The sequence below is a fragment of the Cimex lectularius genome, unplaced genomic scaffold (assembly GCF_000648675.2).
Source record: "Cimex lectularius strain Harlan isolate CLEC.00 unplaced genomic scaffold, Clec_2.1 scaffold190, whole genome shotgun sequence".
NCBI lineage: Eukaryota > Metazoa > Arthropoda > Insecta > Hemiptera > Cimicidae > Cimex > Cimex lectularius.
The window spans coordinates 552539-572397 of NW_019392798.1; the positions used below are offsets into that span (position 1 = coordinate 552539).

General features: G+C 31.8%; 1 protein-coding gene across 1 annotated transcript; it reads right to left on the reverse strand.

Moving 5' to 3' along the window:
- Positions 1–5148: 5148 nt before the first annotated feature.
- Positions 5149–17206, reverse strand: LOC106664335 (acidic leucine-rich nuclear phosphoprotein 32 family member A-like). Its single transcript, XM_014389997.2, has 8 exons — positions 16957–17206; positions 11305–11448; positions 11075–11194; positions 10504–10616; positions 10351–10427; positions 10185–10288; positions 10020–10125; positions 5149–8333 (listed from the first exon to the last, which is right to left on the reverse strand). The coding sequence occupies exons 1-8, from the start codon at positions 17002–17004 to the stop codon at positions 8278–8280; spliced, it is 768 nt and encodes a 255-aa protein (XP_014245483.1). The 5' UTR covers positions 17005–17206; the 3' UTR covers positions 5149–8277.
- Between the last annotated feature and the right edge of the window lie 2653 nt (positions 17207–19859).

Consider the following 19859-nt stretch of genomic DNA (forward strand, 5'->3'; position numbering starts at 1 on the left):
GGATTGATTGACCAAAAAGTACAATATACAACAGGCTACAACAAATAAATTTAATAAATACAATTTGGAACAGTCAAACTTCCTTAACCAGATCAACAAAAAAAATGCTAATATGTATCTGAAAATTTTGGAAAACTGAGATAGCTACCGTTTTGAGAGTTGCTATGGAATTCACTTAACACGTTGACTGCACCTGGAGAAAAACTTTCTTTTTTTTTAATAAAAAAATACTCTTGCTGTAGCGTTTTCAGTGGTAGCATCAAAAGAGACTGGTTATGTAACCCCGCACAACACAATAAATACCATACGCCCACTTGTACTATTTAGTCCAGTTTTTAGTGATAGTTTTTGCTTTTTACAATTTATATACATGATTTATTATATTTTCATGTAAAATAAATCAATGTAGTAATAGCACCCAAATGGTCAGGCATGGACAAAAAAAAGAAAAAAATTTAAACTCGTCTATTGTTATGGTAGAATTTGTAGCAACACTGGATGTAAAGCTTTTTACATCCCAAATATTACAGTCTTGTTTTATTTTCAAATGTTTCCCTTTCCACATAAAATAAAAATATTTTTTTAGTGTCTCAAAATAAGTTTGTAAAGTTTTTATAAAGCCTTCTTCAAATGTTTCTCCTTTTTAAATTAGAGTGAAATGTTAAAACTTAACAACTTTAAAAATGTATTTAAAAAACATATTAAACTAAATCCGTTATAAAAATAACAAAATTTAAAAAACGTTTTCCGGAATATAAAATGCTTTACAAAGCCAAAGTTTACGCAAAAATGATTGCATATTTGATGATAGTTTTATTTACATATCCTAATATTTTCCTAATTTACAACCCCTAGCATTACCCCCCTTAACTCTAACCCTATCTAATATATACATACAAACTAAATAATAAATAATAACAAAAATGATAAAAAGCAAAAATGATTGCATATTTGATGATAGTTTTGTTTACATATCCTAATATTTTCCTAATTTACAACATAATCATTCACAAACATTATCCTCAATATTAAATCTAATCATATTTAACCTAACCCATTTCTCAACTTAACTCATTAACATAACCTGATCCCTAACCCTAACCCATCCCTAATCCTAACATTACCCCCCTTAAATTTAACTCTAACCTAATCCCTAATCCATTTCAAACTCTAACCCTACCTAATTTAATTTGTTCCCAACCCTAACACAAACATTATCCTCAATATTAAATGTAATCATATTTAATCTAACCCATTTCTCAACTTAACTCATTAACATAACCTGATCCCTAATCCTAGCATTGCCCTTAAATTTAACTCTAACCCTACCTAACCTAATCCCTAATCCATTTCAAACCTAATCCTACCTAATTTAATCTGTTCCCAACCCTAACACAAACATTATCCTCAATATTAACCAATCGTAACATTACCCCCCTTAACTCTAACCCTACCTAATCTGTACATACAAACTAAATAATAACAAAAATGATAAAAAGCAATAATGATTGCATATTTGATGATAGTTTTGTTTACATATCCTAATATTTTCCTATTTTACAACATAATAATTCACAAAATTTATATAAATATTAAAAAAATAATAATGCTGAAAGCATACAAATGGTGTTCAATGTTGGTGGATGGGTAGATTGGTATCCAGAGGATCTTGTCAGCGTGAATCAAAACCATGGAGGGTGGAGAAGAGGTAGGTTTCTGTACTCTTCCAAATGTGCTCAGCCAACCGCTGAATAGGATACAGCAGTAGCAGAGAAGGTACCATCTCCTCCAAAGCATATACGATGATAAGTCAACATGCTAACAAAACGAATAACTAAAGGCACATACACACAAAACAAATCTCGGCCAACAAAAGACAACCAACGGCTTCTTGGCCATGATTTGCTTAATGTGTACAAGAGGCAAATCAGAGCCAACAAAGCGGTCAAGGTTTGGGCTACTGGTGGTAACATCAAAATGGTTGATATGACTGCGATTCCACATGGCCCTTGGTTTCATGAGGACGAGCCAAAGATGGCAACCAATGTTCAGCCTGATATATTTATTGTCTTTTCTTGGCAGAGATTTAATTAGTGTGTAAACACCTTAAGACAAACCTAGCCTGGTTGTACGAATCTATCTAACACGTCCCTAACCTGTTTTACACGATTCCGATATAAAATGGGGCCACATATCTACCCAGAAGTCACTGCTTGAAACCAAAAGTTTCATCTGTAAGGTTCAATTTCCTGATGAAGACACATTCTTCAAAAGTTGATTAAAAAAACTGAATATTTTTCCTTTTCTAACAATTTGGACTTATACCTGATTTTTTCTTAATAAAAAATCATAATATTAAAGACTGATATCAATTACATTGAGGTAATACCTAACCATACCTTGGACATAGTAATTTACCTAACCTAAACAATTCTAACCAAACTTAATTCGCCCCTAACCCTAACACTAACCCTAAGGTGGTGACTTAAAACGATTCTCATTTTTAGAATGTATTGTTGTCTATTCCACTACTGACCCTGAAATAAGCTATTTTTAAAACCACAAGTTACATGTGTAATTATGTAATTTAATTTAACAATTTCCTGTTGAAGGGGATACATTCCTCGACAGTATAGCAAAGAAACTGAGTATTGTTCCTTTTATTTTTATTTTATTGCAAATTAGCCTTATCCCTGAATTTTTTATGCAAATTATTGTAATTGTTATTGTGTAATAGATGGTTGTTTGTTCCACTACCAACTCGTAAATTCAAAATGTATAAAAACAAAATTTTCATATGTAAGCTTCAATTTTTTTTTTTTTTTTCATTATGTTGAGGTAATCATACCTTGGACATAGGAGTATACCTAACCTAACCAATTCTAACCATACCTAACCTCTCCCTAATCCTAAGCCTGAGGTGGTTTTGGAAAATGCTATTGTGAAATGGATGGTCGTTTGTTCCACTATCAATCCTGAAATTCACTATTTTTAAAACCAAAAGTTTCATATATAAGGTTCAATTTCCTGATGAGAATGCATTCCTTGAAAGCTTGGCAAAGAATCGAAGTAATGTTTCTTTTATTTTTATTTTATTGCAAACTAGCCTTATCCTTTAATTTTTGATGCTAATTATAATAATTACAATTGATATCAATTATATTGAGGTTCCTGATTCTCATACCTTGGGCAAAGGAATCTACCTAACCAATTCTAACCCTAACCTATACCTAATCCTAAGCCTGAGGTGGTTTAGGGCAATGTTATTGTGTAATAGATGGTTGTTTGTTCCACTACCAACTCAGAAATTCAAAATGTATGAAAAGAAAATTTTCATATGTAAGCTTCAATTTTTTTTTGCCTTGTGCAACCGCCCGGAACACGAGGAGGATAAAAAAATTTCTGGAGAGGATCTATGCCTTGCAGTGTGTCGTAAAATGATTCAGTTTTTGTCCCTAATTTCAGAAGGTACAGCTTCTATACCAATTCACAAGGGTGGGGATAAAATAAATATGATCAGTCAATGCTCTGGAGGGCGGGTCTCAAGGACCTCAGTGTTTTGAGGCGCAGTCACCCCTGTGTATGAATGACTTCTCTCACCGGAAAAATTTTTGTTCTTTTTGACTTTTGAGTTGCATTGTCTGGGATGTCTGGGCGGCAAGATGCGGTGCTGCGTTCCGGATGGGAGCAGGTCGGCTGTGGGGTGGGGGCTTCTTGTACTTTCTGGGCAATGTTTAGCCCCGAGGGCCAAGCATACGGAGACGTGGACTTTTCTATACTTTAGAAAAATCTGACCTAAGGGTGGGACTAACAATCTTCCATTCTGTCTGGACTATCGAATCCCAGCCCAAAGGGGCTGGAATCTTTCCCCTGCTCGAGGCGAGATTCCTTCTAGTCGACCGGGATTGCCTTCAGCACTTATTAACAAAATTAATAATATTAATATTTAACAAAACCGAAATCCACAAAAAACAGTACAAAAAGAAAACAAAGGAATGGCACTGCCAAAGAAATAAGAAAAAGAACAATAAATAAATGAAGATGAAGTAAATTAACGAATCTGTAGAAAAATAGCAAGTAGCTGCGGCTCTCTTCAACACAGGATGCGTTCCGCTCAAAGGTTGTGGCCGTACTGAAGCTTCAATTTCCTGATGAAAAGGATATATTCGATGAAAGTTTGGCAATGAAAATGAGTAGTTTTCCTTTTTCTTTATAACAAATTGGTCTTATATCTAATTTCTTAATACAAAATACAATATTAAAGCTTATATCAATTTTATCGAGTTCCCTTTTTTGGCGAAATACCACACAACCAAACCCAACCCTAACTGTAACCACGGGGGGGGTCTAGGACAATTCCGATATAGAATAGACAAGATGTTTGTTATATCAATCCAGAAATTCACTGTTTAAATCCACAAGTTTCATATGTAAGTATCAATTTCCTAATGAAGAGGAGAATTCCTTGATAGTTTGGCAAAGAAATGGTGCTTTTCCTTTTTTCCTTTCTAACAAACAATAATATTAAAAGCTGATAACAATTAAATTGAGATAATTTCTATACTTTGGACGTAGGAATTTACATAACCTAACCTAACCCTAAACCGTAGGTGGTTTAGGACAATTCCATTGCAGAATGCAAGGTTCTATGTACCACTATCAACCCAAAAATTCACTTGTATAAAATCATGTTCCTACTTCAATGTTCATATTTGTTAACTTTGAGAATAGTTAATAATAGTTTCAAAGCCCTAATGAAGCCCTCGAAAGCTTTACGAAGAACTGTGTTATTCCAATATTCTTGGTTACTTCTTTTGATTAAATTTTAAAAAATTCTTAAAAGCTAAGACCCTAAAGTTAGGGAATTAGCCTCTTTAAAACTTTACACACTACAACCAATATTGCTACAACCTAAAGCTCAAAATTTTCAAGAAAAAAATGTTTGATAGTAAACGAGTTGCTGAAATGCCGTGTGCTCGAAAAATTATTAGTAATGAAAGGAGTGAATATTTTTAAAAAAATCCAAAGTTATAAAGTTTGGTAATAATTATTTAGATTGACAATACATCAACTTCATATTACATAACCATACAAACCAATTTTTTTGTTTTTAACACTACTTCTAGGACAGGACAAATAGTCTTTGTATAATACAATCTCTCTTAAATATATTTTCCTCTTTCTTACACAACTTTTATAATTACTTAAATTTCTCTTGAATCTGTACATTATAATAATACAATAAACAGAAGAAAATAGTAATTTGATCAATTTGGAAACAGTTATTTAAATTTGACCAAAAGATTTATGAGCACTTTTTTTCATCGAAACAATATCCAAAACGTACAAACTGTATCCAAATGGTCCACATAAAATCAAACTAAAGGGATATGTAAATAATCTCCGCTTTTTTTACCAATTTTTTATATATAATGAATACTAATCTAAAAACTTTTTTTAATTTTGGCAAACAAAAGAAAACTTAATGCAGTAAGCTGTACATTTATGAGAAATCACTTATGGGCAGTGCCTCTCTTTCATATATACACATATTTGTATATATTAAAAAAAAGAATATACAATCATCAATCACAAGGCCATTTCCATATAAAGGAAAATCTATAGGGGCTTTGAGAGTAGTCGTTTGTGTATATAACATCAACTCTGTTCTAAACTAACTACCCTAGCATTAACTCCACTGAAATTAACTATTTTCAATAAAACTTTTGGGAAAATACAAAAAAAGGACAGCACAATATTTTGTTCTTTTTGTTTTTTCCTTCTCTACAAAACCAGCAATTTTAAGCTGAATGAAATTAGCAATAAATAGGTACCTACAATTTTACATCTAAATTTTTTATCATGCAGTTTTAGTTTGGCAAATATGACGTGTGCCAAGCGATTTAGAATAAAAGCCTGTACAAAAGACAAAATTAAACACTTTTATACATGTCTCTGTAAATTTACTTTTTCTTTTCTTTTTTTTTTACAAAATATACATATTTCAAAAAAATAACTCCAGTAATAAAATCATCTCAAGTTCTTATATTTTAATCCATTTTTATAGTTTTTATTATTCTTTTAATCAAAGTCGGATTTGACAAATTACAACTTTTGACAAGATCACAGGCTTTTTTGCCAGGGCTTTAGAAATTTGTCATCTCTTATACATAATACATTTTCTTTTATTGTATTCCTTAATTAAATATTTAGGCACTTAAATTCATCAAGTATTGTTAACTCTTCCTGATTTTTACACTGTCCTATACACATTACAAAATATAAAGTTGAATAAAAACAATCAGTATAAAAATAATTTAAGTTTTTTTTTTCTTTTTGGTCACAATTTATTGGAAAACAAGTTCTTTTAAATACACTTTTTTTTCTAAATTAAAAAAATTAACAAAACCTAAATAAACATAATTATCATTTACTGCCAAAAAAAGTTGTATTGTTAAAACCGACCTGATAATTATCACAACTATTGGTTTAATAAAACTGCACAACTGAAGAGGAAATAATAAAAAAACAAAAACATGTTCAACCAAAACGTTCCGCAGGAACACCAGCAAAAAATAGGAATAACTTGATAAAAAATGTAAATTAAACAAATGAAAATGACTTATTCGGAAAAAAAAAAAATAGTGGCCTTGCACGTCAATCGTCTAGTGGAAAACAGCTTACTTGCACATTTGTCGTCTTCGAGCGAACTGCCAAAGGATAAATTGGCAGATTCATAGAGAAGGGTAATGCCCCTGGTCACCATCTTTGAGGTGATTGGTTGTGGCATGGAGAAATCCTCGTCCCTAACTTGCCAGAGGCATCCCCTTTAGTAATTAATACTACCACCATTCGCTACTTGAATCTCTTGACACCTTACAAAACTCAACTTGTCTTTGCACCAGATGAGAACACCCCAACTACTGGCAACGCAGATCAGAGTCGCCTGAACTAACTCCTGCCACAGTCCTTGTAATCATGTAATAAAAATTGCTACATTTCTCGCCAACACTATCACTGAGGATGTTACTCACTTCAGCAAGTGTTTTCGAGAAAGTTTACTGTTGAGGGACAGTTTGCTAAAAAGACGGATGGTATCAACCAAGATTTCGGTGTATCTCTCGACTCAGGGGATGTCACGCTATGCAGGAAGTATGGCTGATATATTGACGTGGCAAGAACTGGTCCACGATTGACTTGAATTTTCACATAAAACTGGTGCTAAGACTAAGATTATCCTTAAGAGCTGTGGATGATGGCCTCACAGGATATACGACTATCCTGAAGACTAACAACACAACCCGACTTCCCCTGGGGCATGACACACAGGTGAAATGAAAGAGTTCTTGAGGTGTCAGACAATTATAGGCAAAAATTATTGATTCAGAAAATACTTGAATTATTTAAGTTTTTGATGTAACCTGACCACTGCATATGAAGAAATTTTGAATGATAGGAAACGGAAATATTGGGCTTGCAAAGGGCTTCCCGCAGAATTTCAGCAATGCAATGACTATACAGCAATTAATTCATCAGAACGGAAAGCAATATCGCATCTGATGAAACTAATCAAATAGCTCAAAGATTTGTAAGGGCCATTTCAAATGCACCATTGATTATGGAAACCAGAGGGATCTGTTGCATTCGCTGAAGTGCAACAGGATGCTCAGGGTTTTTAGTCCCCAGCAGGCTCATCGAGTCTTCATCTCTGCAGAAAACCATTCCAGTTCGCCAATATTGAATCCAGTGTCGTTTGCGATCATGCCGAAGCGACTAACCTGTATGATGAATCTGAGGTGCCAATTACTTACACAGAGTTTAGACGAACTTTTAAGAAAAAATTAAAAATAATGTTGAAGCTCGACCCCAAACGGAAATAATAGTTGAAACATAATGACTCCTAAAGTAACACCATTTATTTAAAAAATAATAATAAACAATATAAACATACATATTTTTATTTTAAAAAATAAAACGTTAGTGTCCACTCGGAAGAAATATTTCGGTTGAAATTCAGACTGGGCAAACATCAACTCTTTTTTTTTATATTTTGCTTCTTTTTTCTTTTCTTTTTTTTTGTGCGTGTAATAAAATATATTCATTTTTTAAAAATGCTTTAAAACATTTTCTTCTTTCCAATAGTTGTGCATTTTTTTACCAAGTATGAACTTGCATTTTATGATTTTTTTTTTTTTACTTTTTCAGGTTTTTTACTGCAAAATCTTTATTTTTACCTTTAATAGAATAATGTTTTAAAGAATATCTCTTTTTGAATACTTAATCTACTTCCTCTTCACCCTCATGCTTTCTTTTCTTTCCCCTTGGAGTAGAATCTGAAAATTATTAAGAAATTTCCCATTAGAAAACGAGCACCAAAAACGTAGTAAAATACTATCCAAATATGAACATAAAACTTGAAAAAACTCATAAGTATTTGCATATTTACTTCAGTTTCAAAGAAAAAAATTGAATTACGGATATGTAACCTAACCAATCCCTAATTCAACCCCTCACTCACCCTAACCCTGACAACACAAACTCAAACTCCAACCCTAACCACACCTAACCTAATTGGTCCTTACTTAACCCACTTATAACCTTGACCTGAACCTAATATTAACAAAACCCCAAACACAAACCCTAACCCTACCTGATTTAAATTGTTCCCAACCCTAACGCAAACATCCTCAATATTAAATCTAATCATATTTAACCTAACCCATAACTCATTAACATAACCTGATCCCTAACCTTAACCCATCCCTAATCCTAACATTACCCTTAAATTTAACTCTAACTCTACCTAACCTAATCCCTAATCCATTTCAAACTCTAACCCTACCTAATTTAATCTGATCCCAACCCTAACACAAACATTATCCTCAATATTAAATGTAATCATATTTAACCTAACCCATTTCTCAACTTAACTCATCAACATAACCTGATCCCTAACCTTAACCCATTCCTAATCTTAATGTTACCCTTAAATTTAACTCTAACCCTACCTACCCTAATCCCTAATTCATTTCAAACCCATTCCTAGCTCTAACATTCTCACTAATTCAAGCCCTAACTCTACCTAACCAAACATATTAGTAATCCTACCCCTAACATTACCCCCTTAACTCTAACCCTACCTAATCTATACATACAAACTAAATAATAAATAATAACCATGTTTACTTAACAAAAAGTAATGTATACAAAACAAAGTAAATTAACACATACAGCATGGTAAATAGTCTACTGAAAACTAATCTAATCCATTTTGAACCCTAACCTACCCCTAACTCTAACATTAGCACAAACTCAAGCCTAGCCCTAACCAGACTATTCCTAACCCTACCTTTAACTCTAACCCTAACCTATAATCCATTTCAAACCCTAATCTGTCCCTCCCCCTAACATTCCCCTTAATTCTAACCTAAGCTAACCCTAACCCCTAACCTGTGTGCCCTCCTCCTGACTAACACGAAGATGGTTACACAAAATTCTTTATACAGTAAAACCCTTTTTAACCGAACTCGGATTAACGAAAACAATTTCAGTAAAAAATGGTGTACGAGAATGGTGTGATATTGCCAAATGTGGCTGGTAATTATGGTGTTGGGATTTCAACAACGGGTAAAATTTAAATCTAAACTTCAGAATACAATTGTAAAGAGCCGAACTGCAAGACAATGAAGCTAGCTAATCATGAAATAATTAATGAAGCTCTTTTTTTCTGGTTTACATTTTGGCTACAGCATACTGTACTACACGTTTTTATGTAAAATACAAAGATCGTTCAGTTTTAATTGGAAATTGTTCTTTCCACCTTTTACCACATGCCAACAGGCTCAATGGATTATCCAAACAATTGACGTTATCCCGCTTTAGTCCGGTTAAAATGGGTTCCACCACACAGTCCAAAAACATCCAGATTAAAAGAAAAAAAAGAACAAATGTTTACAAAAAAGTTCACTAAAATATATTTTTATACTTTTAAATTCACACTTAAATTGAGACGGACTTACCATCTTCGGTGTCTTGGTCAACCTGGAAGCTCTCTTCCTCTTCAATATCTTCATCTTCCTCTTCTTTTGAACCTTCACCATCGTAATCATCTCCTTCACTTTCTTCCTAAAAAATTAATAAACTAGAATCTTTTGTTCATTTGTTTTTTGTTTTAACGAACTTACGTCAAGGTTATCCTTGTACACGGCTTCCAAGCCGAGTTCCTCTTCTTCTAGATCTTCATCGACCTCTTCTTCTTCCAGATCTTCATCCTCTTCTTCTTCACTTTCTAAAAAAATAGGGTTAATAATAATAAATTATGGTTTTCAAGCTGATAATTCTTTGGCTTACCACTGTCTTCTTCGATCCCATTTAAGGAATTACCCTCCTGTTCACTATCTTCAGCTTCCTGTTCTCTAGCGTCAAAACTAATATATACAAGGATAAAAATTAGTTCACAACACTTTAAATCAAAATTTAAAAATTACAAAACTATACACTTACCCATCTAAATATTTAAGACAAGGAAGAAGCTTGAAAAGCTGTTCACGGTAATTTTCTATAGTAGTGACATCATTATTGAAAAGCACAAGACTTTTTAGATGTTCAAATTCTTTCTGTAAATGTAAATAATATTAATAAATTGATTGTACTCGGGCGAGCAAGTCAAATGTTGGATCCCCTATTCCGCTTTCTAAGAGAAACGGGGGTGTTTCCTCACTTGTAAATAGTGTATAAAATATATGAATATGTGAATATCTGTGTAAATAAGTGTATCTGTGTTGTGTTTTATTATTGTGTCGTGTATTTATTTATAAGTAATTTATTTATTTATTTGTTTGTTGTAAGTGAGTGATCTTTTAGACTGTAGGGCCGATGGCGGAATATTGAGTACCCCATCGGCCACAACAGTGCAGTGAGAGGGGGCTGAAATGACTTTACTGTTGGAAGCCCCCGGGAAAAAAAAAAAAATAAATAAATTGATTGGCTTTATTGGAAATTTACTTTTTTATATAAATTATGATAAATGTTTTGTAAATTTTATTTATATTATAAAAATAAACAGTCCACTTACGAGTGGTTCTAATGTTTCAAGATCGGTGATTTTGTTTCCACTCAGGTTCAAATATATGAGTTTAGGGCTCGTCTGAAGAAGGTTCAAACCATTTGAAATACGGTTGTCGCTCAACTCCAACTAGAAAATCAATATTTTATTAAAACCCCACTAACATTTTTAACATTTACAATTTTATGTTCTACGGTACGAATGTATTTTTCATGCACATATAAATAAATAAAACCCACCTTCTGCAAGTTTGGTAACTTTGGAAAACCTTTGAGACTAGTCAGCCCCACATTTATGAGACTGAGCGATTTCAAATTTGTGAATTCATCTGTAAGACCTTCAATCGTCAGACTTCGGCAATTATCCAAGTTCAGCTCGTAAATCTAAAAACATGAACAAAAAAAAATTAATTATATACGTTAAAATAAACTTCCATAAGCACTCGTTTGTAGATTTTAAAAAATGTATTTACAATTTCGACCATTATTTCCATATATAAAAAATACTGGTGTCTGTTGTAAAATTTATATTGCATACTTTTTATCAATGGTATATAATTATTAGTATACCACAATAAAATAAAATTATGCAAATCCTAGAACGACAACTTTGTTGTGTAATAAAGCGTAAAAGTCTATTATTCTAAATGAAACATACATATTTTAAAAATTGTTTTTATTTTTTATTTTATTTTTATTTTTACACAGAAAGTCTAATCAATTAATCAGACAAGAAGTGTTGATTAATAAGACAATTTCAATCAAAAATGGTGTGAACTCAATAAAAATTATACATAACAGCGAATACAAAAAAAAATGTTTAAGTAAGAGGGTTTAGAATGACATGAGCTTAGAGTGAAGGGGTACCCCCCAAGGAGAAAGTTAAAAAGCCTTTTAAACTATTTTTACAAGTTTTTAATATGTTAAATTTCTGAATGAGGAAATGGGCTTTGAAGACTGAAGGTGAACGGTGAAGACTTCAGACAGGTAGTCAACAAAAGCTGTGCTTTATCTTTGTCAGTTTTGGCACAGCAAATTCATTCTCTCCGATGCCCATTCAATTCCACTTAAAAAATTCTTAACTCCTCTTGATTTTATCCAAATTCAAGAGTATTACAAATGATTATTTGGAGATCGTGAGATGCGGCCTGATAGAGTAATTATAAATGAGAAAAATAATGATGAGATGGACAAAAGCCTCTCAAACTTAATATTTTGTTTCTCCAATTATAATCCATATCCATCCACATCCAGAATCTCATAAGTCGAAGATATTTGAGGAAATTATTGCAGTTTTTCCTTCGGTACCATGAGCAATCGATCAAAGAAGTTGAAGAAGATTTTGTGAATCAGAAAAACAATGTTCGTACAGTTTTTATGAATGTTATTCAGCATAAAAACAAAAAAATGCACATTGATGAGTATCTTTACATTGCAAATAGTTAAACCCCTATCTGTATCCCACTATCCTTTTGGAACTTGAAACTTTTTGGCTCACGAGAGACAAGAAAAAAATGAAAGTTTACACATCCTCGGGTTTTCCTAAAAATCCCAATAAAAATAAATTAATACCTAGGAGGTGAGCAAATTGAAGTTAAACTCACACTGCGTAATTTTGAGAAAAGACTGGAAAGAAAGAAATAAGGCCCAAACATGAATTTTCTAAAAAAATCAAAAATAAATATACATTACAATTAATTAAGGTTTTAAGTTGAGATAAAAAAGTCAATGGCACGAGCGGGATTCGAACCCACGATCATCATGCTCTACCACTTGAGCTATCGTGACCTCGATCCACTCGGACACCAACTTCCCATCTCAACCGCACCTTTTGAATTTTCCCTCCTTTTTGCCATTTTTTCAAATCGAATCCCGCTCGTGCCATTGACTTTTTTATCTCAACTAAAAACCTTAATTAATTGTAATATATTAATTGGTCAAGCGGACCACGAAATTAGTGAATTTAATAAATATACATTTATTTACCAACCGGTTGTGGTATGCGGGGCACTTTATGTGAATATGAAATATTTGGTTCAAAATTTATATTATTTACTACCATTTCTATAATTATTTTTTTACAATTAACGTATGTTTTGAAATTCACCCAGGCCCGTAGATGACCCAAATAAAGGTCGAAACATTGGCAAATAAACGAAAAAGGTGTTTTTCTAACATCATTAATGATTGCTCACGACTTCAACGATTAAAAATAAATAAGTACAACGGTTTTATAAAATAAACACCATCCTTAGCCTAAAAAATTACATATAGTAATATATGGTGGATTTATATAAAAGTTGATGAGGGGCTGAAAGGAAATTAGGTCCAAAAAATGCATTAGCTACTTTTTGTAAATAAAAATAAATAATTATTTAGAACGACCAATTTAGAACGTTCCAATTTTTGTTGAAATCATCTTTAGGGGCTGGGAATTATAAACATTGTTTAAATTATACAAATACATGTCAGATATGAAAATGAATTTTTGTACAATTATAAAAATTTTTAGGTTTAATCAATGTATTTTTGTACTCACCCAACGGTGGCACGATAAAGAAAATGTATTTCTAAACCTACATTACACCGCATCTCATTCTCATCACTAAATACCGCACAAAAATTTATTTTTTTTAATGTAAAATAAACATCTTCCCCCGACCTACATAGTAGTGTATAGTATATTTGTGAATGTTGATGCGAGGACCGGTAGGAAATTAGGTCTTAAAAATGCATTATGCATTAGCTACATTTTTTAAATATAAAATAAGTTGTAAAAAAAATATATATACATATACTTTTTTTTAATAAACATCTTTCCAGCCAAAAAATATACATAGTAGTATATAGAATTAGGAAGAGTAAAGGTGGGGTGAGTATAATTCGCTTTTTGTTAATCTGTGTTCTACAACGAATGGGTCAAAATGGCCCAAAAATTTCAAAACGTGCGTGTGTCAGAGTATAGCGATCGGAAGGGGTTGAGGCTTTGAGTAGCTTTCCTTCTAGTCTTCTTGTAGACGTGGACGCCACTGGAACCCTTTTCAGTGACCTTGTAATATTGGAATAAAGTAAGAAAAGTCATGGTATGGGTCAATATGACCCCACGTTGTACATGTTCTTTTAGTTTTAGTTCAAATTTAATTTATTTTCAATAAATTTAATTAGTTTTCTCGATGCTTTTCTTTGTAATCTTTCTGGATTGTTTCAGCCATGGCAAATAGTTCTCATTTTGTAACTGACAAAGAAATTCAACGTGAAATAGGAAGATCAGTGATAATGAAAACGAGGAATACTTTTCTGAAGAAGTAACTTACAGTGAAGATGAAAATGATTTGTTGCCAAACGACAATGATAAACCTGACGCTTTCGACGTTCTTCCTGATGACGAAGCGCTTTCAAAGGACCACTTTGAAAAAATTTTTCAAATGTAGGTTCCGAAGATAGAGAACAAAACAGTAACTTTTGTGTTAGGCAAAGATGGCGAAACTTCTGGACTGATACCGATCTTTTACCGTCCAGAAACGTCAGATTAGCTTCAAAGAATATGATTACCTATTTGCCTGGTTCAAAAGTAAATGCTCAGAACCTTGTAGACAAGGAACCATTGTATTCCTTGTTCATCAACCAAGCCATGATTGATGTCATTGTAAAATATACCAATGACGAGATTGACAAATAAAACCTCAATACAGTCCTGACCAGCGCTACATTGGACTCACAGATCGTCTTGAAGAAGTTTTCTGGGCCTTTTATTTTTCAGCGGCGTTATGATGGATTTGAACCTGAATGTCTCAGACATATTTTGTCGTTTATTTAGACCATTGATTTTTCGTGCAGTGATGTCCAAAAACAGATTTTTTCTTCCTTCTTTGCTTCCCATTTTTCGGAGTAGGTATGTCATTTTTGTTCCTTGTGATACTGTGTTCTATTTTTGTGAAGTTACCTTTTTCATTTTAATTTTATAAGAATTTAATTTGCACTTTACAAAGAACTTTGTAGTTTTGTAGATAATATCAAAAACTCGAAGTTAAATTTTTACAAAGAAAGATTTCCCAAAATCTTCGAGTTTTTCCTTGCTAGACTGTACTTTATTGTGATTCCAATAAGTTTTAAACCATTTATTTTTTATTTTTTTTTTTTAAATGCGGTTTTGTATCCTACAAGGTTAATAAAAATAAGAACTTTTTAAAAAGTTCTACATATTTCCCCAAAATGTTGAAAAATATGGTTAGGGATGGTTAGGGAAAAATATGACTCATTGCACTTAAAAACTCTTAAAAATATTAATTAATAAAAACAACTCGTTGAAGTTCCTTAAAAAAAAAGAGGGAAATCAGAAAAAGAACCAAAAAAAGAAGAGAAAGAAACAGAATATCATAGATACAAAAAGAAAAAATTAACAAGTATATTGAGAGGACCAGTAGACTGATTGAAAAATCATTAAAAAAAAAAATGTAAAGTATAGTAAGATCTAAGATTTATTTTAGAAAGGCATGGACGCGGAATAGGGTGAAGGGGCACCCTAATGGGGAAAGTAAACAAGCCTGTTTAATCTAGGTAAAATTCTGTATGTAAAAAATTTAACAGTAGAAAAAAAAAAAATTTTTTTAAATCAACTAGTTCTGGTTGTGTTCTGGTTCGACGATAAAAATAATTAGAAAGTTTGAAAAAAACGGGGAAACAACGAAGCGGCCCTACGGCAAAGATGGCACGCGGCGAAAACGTTGCTTATGATTTTGATCGAGTTTATATCTTTTTTTTCTTCACTCTTTCACGGCCGACTTTTCAATTCAAATCAAGCGTATCCTCCCCGGCTAAGTCCAAGTCCAGTTAAGCCGGCTGATTTTCAGAGGGGCGAGGCGAAGCGAGAAGATTGAAGTTGATCCGCGCAAGTGCGCAGACGAATCGAAATCGACCAAACGGCAAAGATGGCGCATTTCGGCCTCGCTACGAAACTCGAGACAAACCCCCTCAAAAAAGGGTTGAACGATTTAACCCCGAAAAAATTGTATTTTGAAAAAAAAAAATAGTAGTAATAGAATTTCGAATTTAAAAAACGTCTTTTTTTTAAATTGGGTAAAATGAATTTTTTAATATATGTTTTTAGAATATTGATTTTTTTCTTCTTTTTTTAAACGGAAATTATTGGTCACCACGAGGTTTGATTAAGGGCCGACCATTAGAACAAATTAGCGCCTGGAAAATGTCACGTATCCATTTTAAGCGAACCCCAAATTTCAAATTAAATGGTGGGAGGATGGCGTAACCCTAAGATTTTATTTTAGATTTTTTTAATAGAATTAATAACGATTTTTTTTTATTAATTTATTTAATAGATTTTATGGCTGGATTGTTTGAAAATGATTCGGATCGTGGCCGTGCGGCGTGTCCACCGCTTCAGACGTCCCGGCGAAGCGGCCGCCGTAAACAAACCGACCCACGTCCTCTGCCGCCCGGCAAAGACGGCAAACGTCCAAAACGCCACACGAGGGCCAATAAACAACTTATTAACGTCCAAAACTGTTTGGATTTTAATAGGAACCGTATTCTGATAAATTGCGCGTTAACGTTTTTGTTTCAGTAGGGAAAGGAAAAATAGATCGGCCCTTGTGCAATCCGCGATACGGCGTGGAAAACTCGCCCTAAATTAAGGTTTAAAAAAATAAGAACAGAACAATAATAAATACTTACTATTTAATAAAGATTGGTCAGGAAGAAACTCCTTTGGTTATAAATAAAACGCGCTTTCTCCGCACGTTGATTCAGATAAGGATTTTTTTTTAAATAATCAAAAAAAAGGATATTAAAAAAAAAATACTACTTTAAAAAGAAAAGAAAAAAATGACAAATTTATAAAGGTGAGAAGAAAAATAACAAGACAACAAAACTCACTTGGTCCGGTTTTCTTCCCCGTTTTTCCAATTCGATCCTTTTCTCCATGTTTTACGGTGTAGACGGGACGATAATTGAGAGGGGTCGGCGATGTCTCGTCTGGCGGAGGCGGCGGATCTCTCGGACGTCTGCGGAGGCTCGTACGGCTGTCGGCTGGCTCAAGCGCGGTGCTCGTTCACGTCAGATTCCGGATCGACAATGGCGAATGGCGACGTACGTCGAGTCGGTGGCGAGGGTTTGTGCGACGGGCGCGGGAATCGCTGAACGTGAGCAGGCGGCGCCCCGCGCGGTCCCGGGCCCAATCAAATCGATCTCACTCCCACCACGCGATCGCCGATCGCCGCTCATCGCTCATCGTTCATCCCCTTTCACAACCCCTTTCACTCTCCCTTACACCACTAACTTCACACCGTTAAAAAAAAAATTTTTAATTTTTCAAAAATTATAAAATGATTTTACCTACTTATGTAAAATCATTACACAGAATTTTTCCTATCCATAAAAAGTTGACTATATCATAAATTTACTCAACTGAGCAGACAATTATATATAAGAACAAAAAAAAAATAATAGGCAAGGAATAAAAATATTTGAGAGAGATTGAATGAAGGCGAAATAAAAAAGATTGAAAAGTAAATAAAAAAGAAATAGAATATGAACAAATCGAGAAGTTTAGAAGATTTTATTAAAAAATAAACCTAAAGAATTCAAAAATGGGGACATTGAAGATAAGTAATAAAAATTGCTAACAGCAGAGGAAAGGAAAATGAGCTTGCTTCAGCGACACCAGAATCAGATAAAATAAAGAATTAAGCTGAAAAAAATATCTAAATAATCTTTATCAACTTTTAACTCGATAATATAAATTATTAATGTTTATAAATAAGTAATTTGCAAAACCGACAAAAATTGTGGTAAGGTGATTTCTTTTTAAATGTGATCTCAACCCTACAATCTTGCCACATCACTCACCAATTCATTTATATAATCCAAACTATGAAAACATTGTTTTGTCATGTTTCTGATGTTGGCAAAACAATATTATTCAATTATCTAATCTAAAACTATCAAAACATGTTTTTTAATGTTTGTAATGTTGGTAAAACAATAATATTCATTTATCTAATCTAAAAATATTGAAACATTGATTTTTAATGTTTGTAATGTTTGTACAAAAATAATATTTATTTCTCTAATCTAAAACTATTGAAATATTGTTGTTGTTTCTTTAAATGTTTGTAATATTGGAAAACCAATAGTATTCATTTACCTAATCCAAAACTATGGAATCATTGCTTTTTAATGTTTGTAATATTGGAAAACCAGTAATATTCATTTACCTAATCCAAAACTTGGAAATATTGTTTTTTTAATGTTTGTAATGTTGGTACAAAAATAATATTCATTTCTCTAATCTAAAACTATTGAAACATTTTTTTAATGTTTCTAATATTGGAAAACCAATAATATTTATTTCTCTAATCTAAAAATATCAAAACATTGCTTTTTATGTTTGTAATGTTAGTACAAAAATAATATTCATCTCTCTAATCTAAAACTATTGAAACATTTTTTTAATGTTTCTAATATTGGAAAACCAATAATATTTATTTCTCTAATCTAAAAATATCAAAACATTGCTTTTTATGTTTGTAATGTTAGTACAAAAATAATATTCATCTCTCTAATCTAAAACTATTGAAACATTTTTTTAATGTTTCTAATATTGGAAAACCAATAATATTTATTTCTCTAATCTAAAAATATCAAAACATTGCTTTTTATGTTTGTAATGTTAGTACAAAAATAATATTCATCTCTCTAATCTAAAACTATTGAAACATTTTTTTAATGTTTCTAATATTGGAAAACCAATAATATTTATTTCTCTAATCTAAAAATATCAAAACATTGCTTTTTATGTTTGTAATGTTAGTACAAAAATAATATTCATCTCTCTAATCTAAAACTATTGAAACATTTTTTTTAATGTTTCTAATATTGGAAAACCAATAATATTCAGTTACCTAATCCAAAACTTGGAAATATTGTTTTTTTTAATGTTTGTAATGTTGGTACAAAAATAATAGTTATTTTTCTAGTCTAAAAATATTGAAACATTGTTATTTAATGTTTGTAATGTTGGTGCAAAAATAATATACATTTCTCTAATCTAAAACTATTGAAAAATTGTTTTTTTAATGTTTGTAATATTGTAGAAACAATAATATTTATTTATCCAATCTAAATATATTGAAACATTGATTTTTAATGTTTGTAATATTGTAGAAACAATAATATATGAAAATATTTTTGTTTCACAATGTTTCACCAGCATTGTAAACATTAAAAAATATTGTTTTTTAATGTTGGTAAAACAATAATATTCAACAAGTTTGTTAATGTTTACAATGCTAGAAAAACAATAATATTCCTTTACCCAATCCAAAACTATGGAAATATTGTTTTTTAATGTTTACACTGCTAGTAAAACAATTATTAATTTATCTCATCAAAAAATATGGAACACATTGTTTTTTAATGTTTGTAATGTTGGTTAAACAATAATATACATTTATTTATTCCAAAACTATGGAAACATTATTTTCTGATGTTTGTAGTGTTGGTAAAACAATAATATTAATTTATCTAATTATGGAAACATTTTTCCAATTATTTCATTCCATTATTTTATGGAAACATTGTTTTTTAATGTTTACAATGTTATTAAAAAAATACTTTTCATTTATCTAATCTAAAACTCTGAAAATATTGTTGTTGTAATGTTTGTAATGTTGGTAAAACAATAATAATCATTTATTTAAACCTAAACTAAGTAACATCTTTTTTGATGTTTATATTGATAAAACAATAATATTCATTTATGTAATGGGAAATTATGG

Bases quoted from the DNA above. Each gene is read 5' to 3' on its own strand.
- LOC106664335 (XM_014389997.2), bottom strand. From the start codon at position 17,004: ATGGAGAAAAGGATCGAATTGGAAAAACGGGGAAGAAAACCGGACCAA. The intron at 11,449-16,956 runs GTGAGTTTTGTT...TCATGTTTTTAG, and splicing joins GGGGAAGAAAACCGGACCAA to ATTTACGAGCTGAACTTGGA. The intron at 10,126-10,184 runs GTAAGTTCGTTA...TTAATTTTTTAG, and splicing joins TGTACAAGGATAACCTTGAC to GAAGAAAGTGAAGGAGATGA.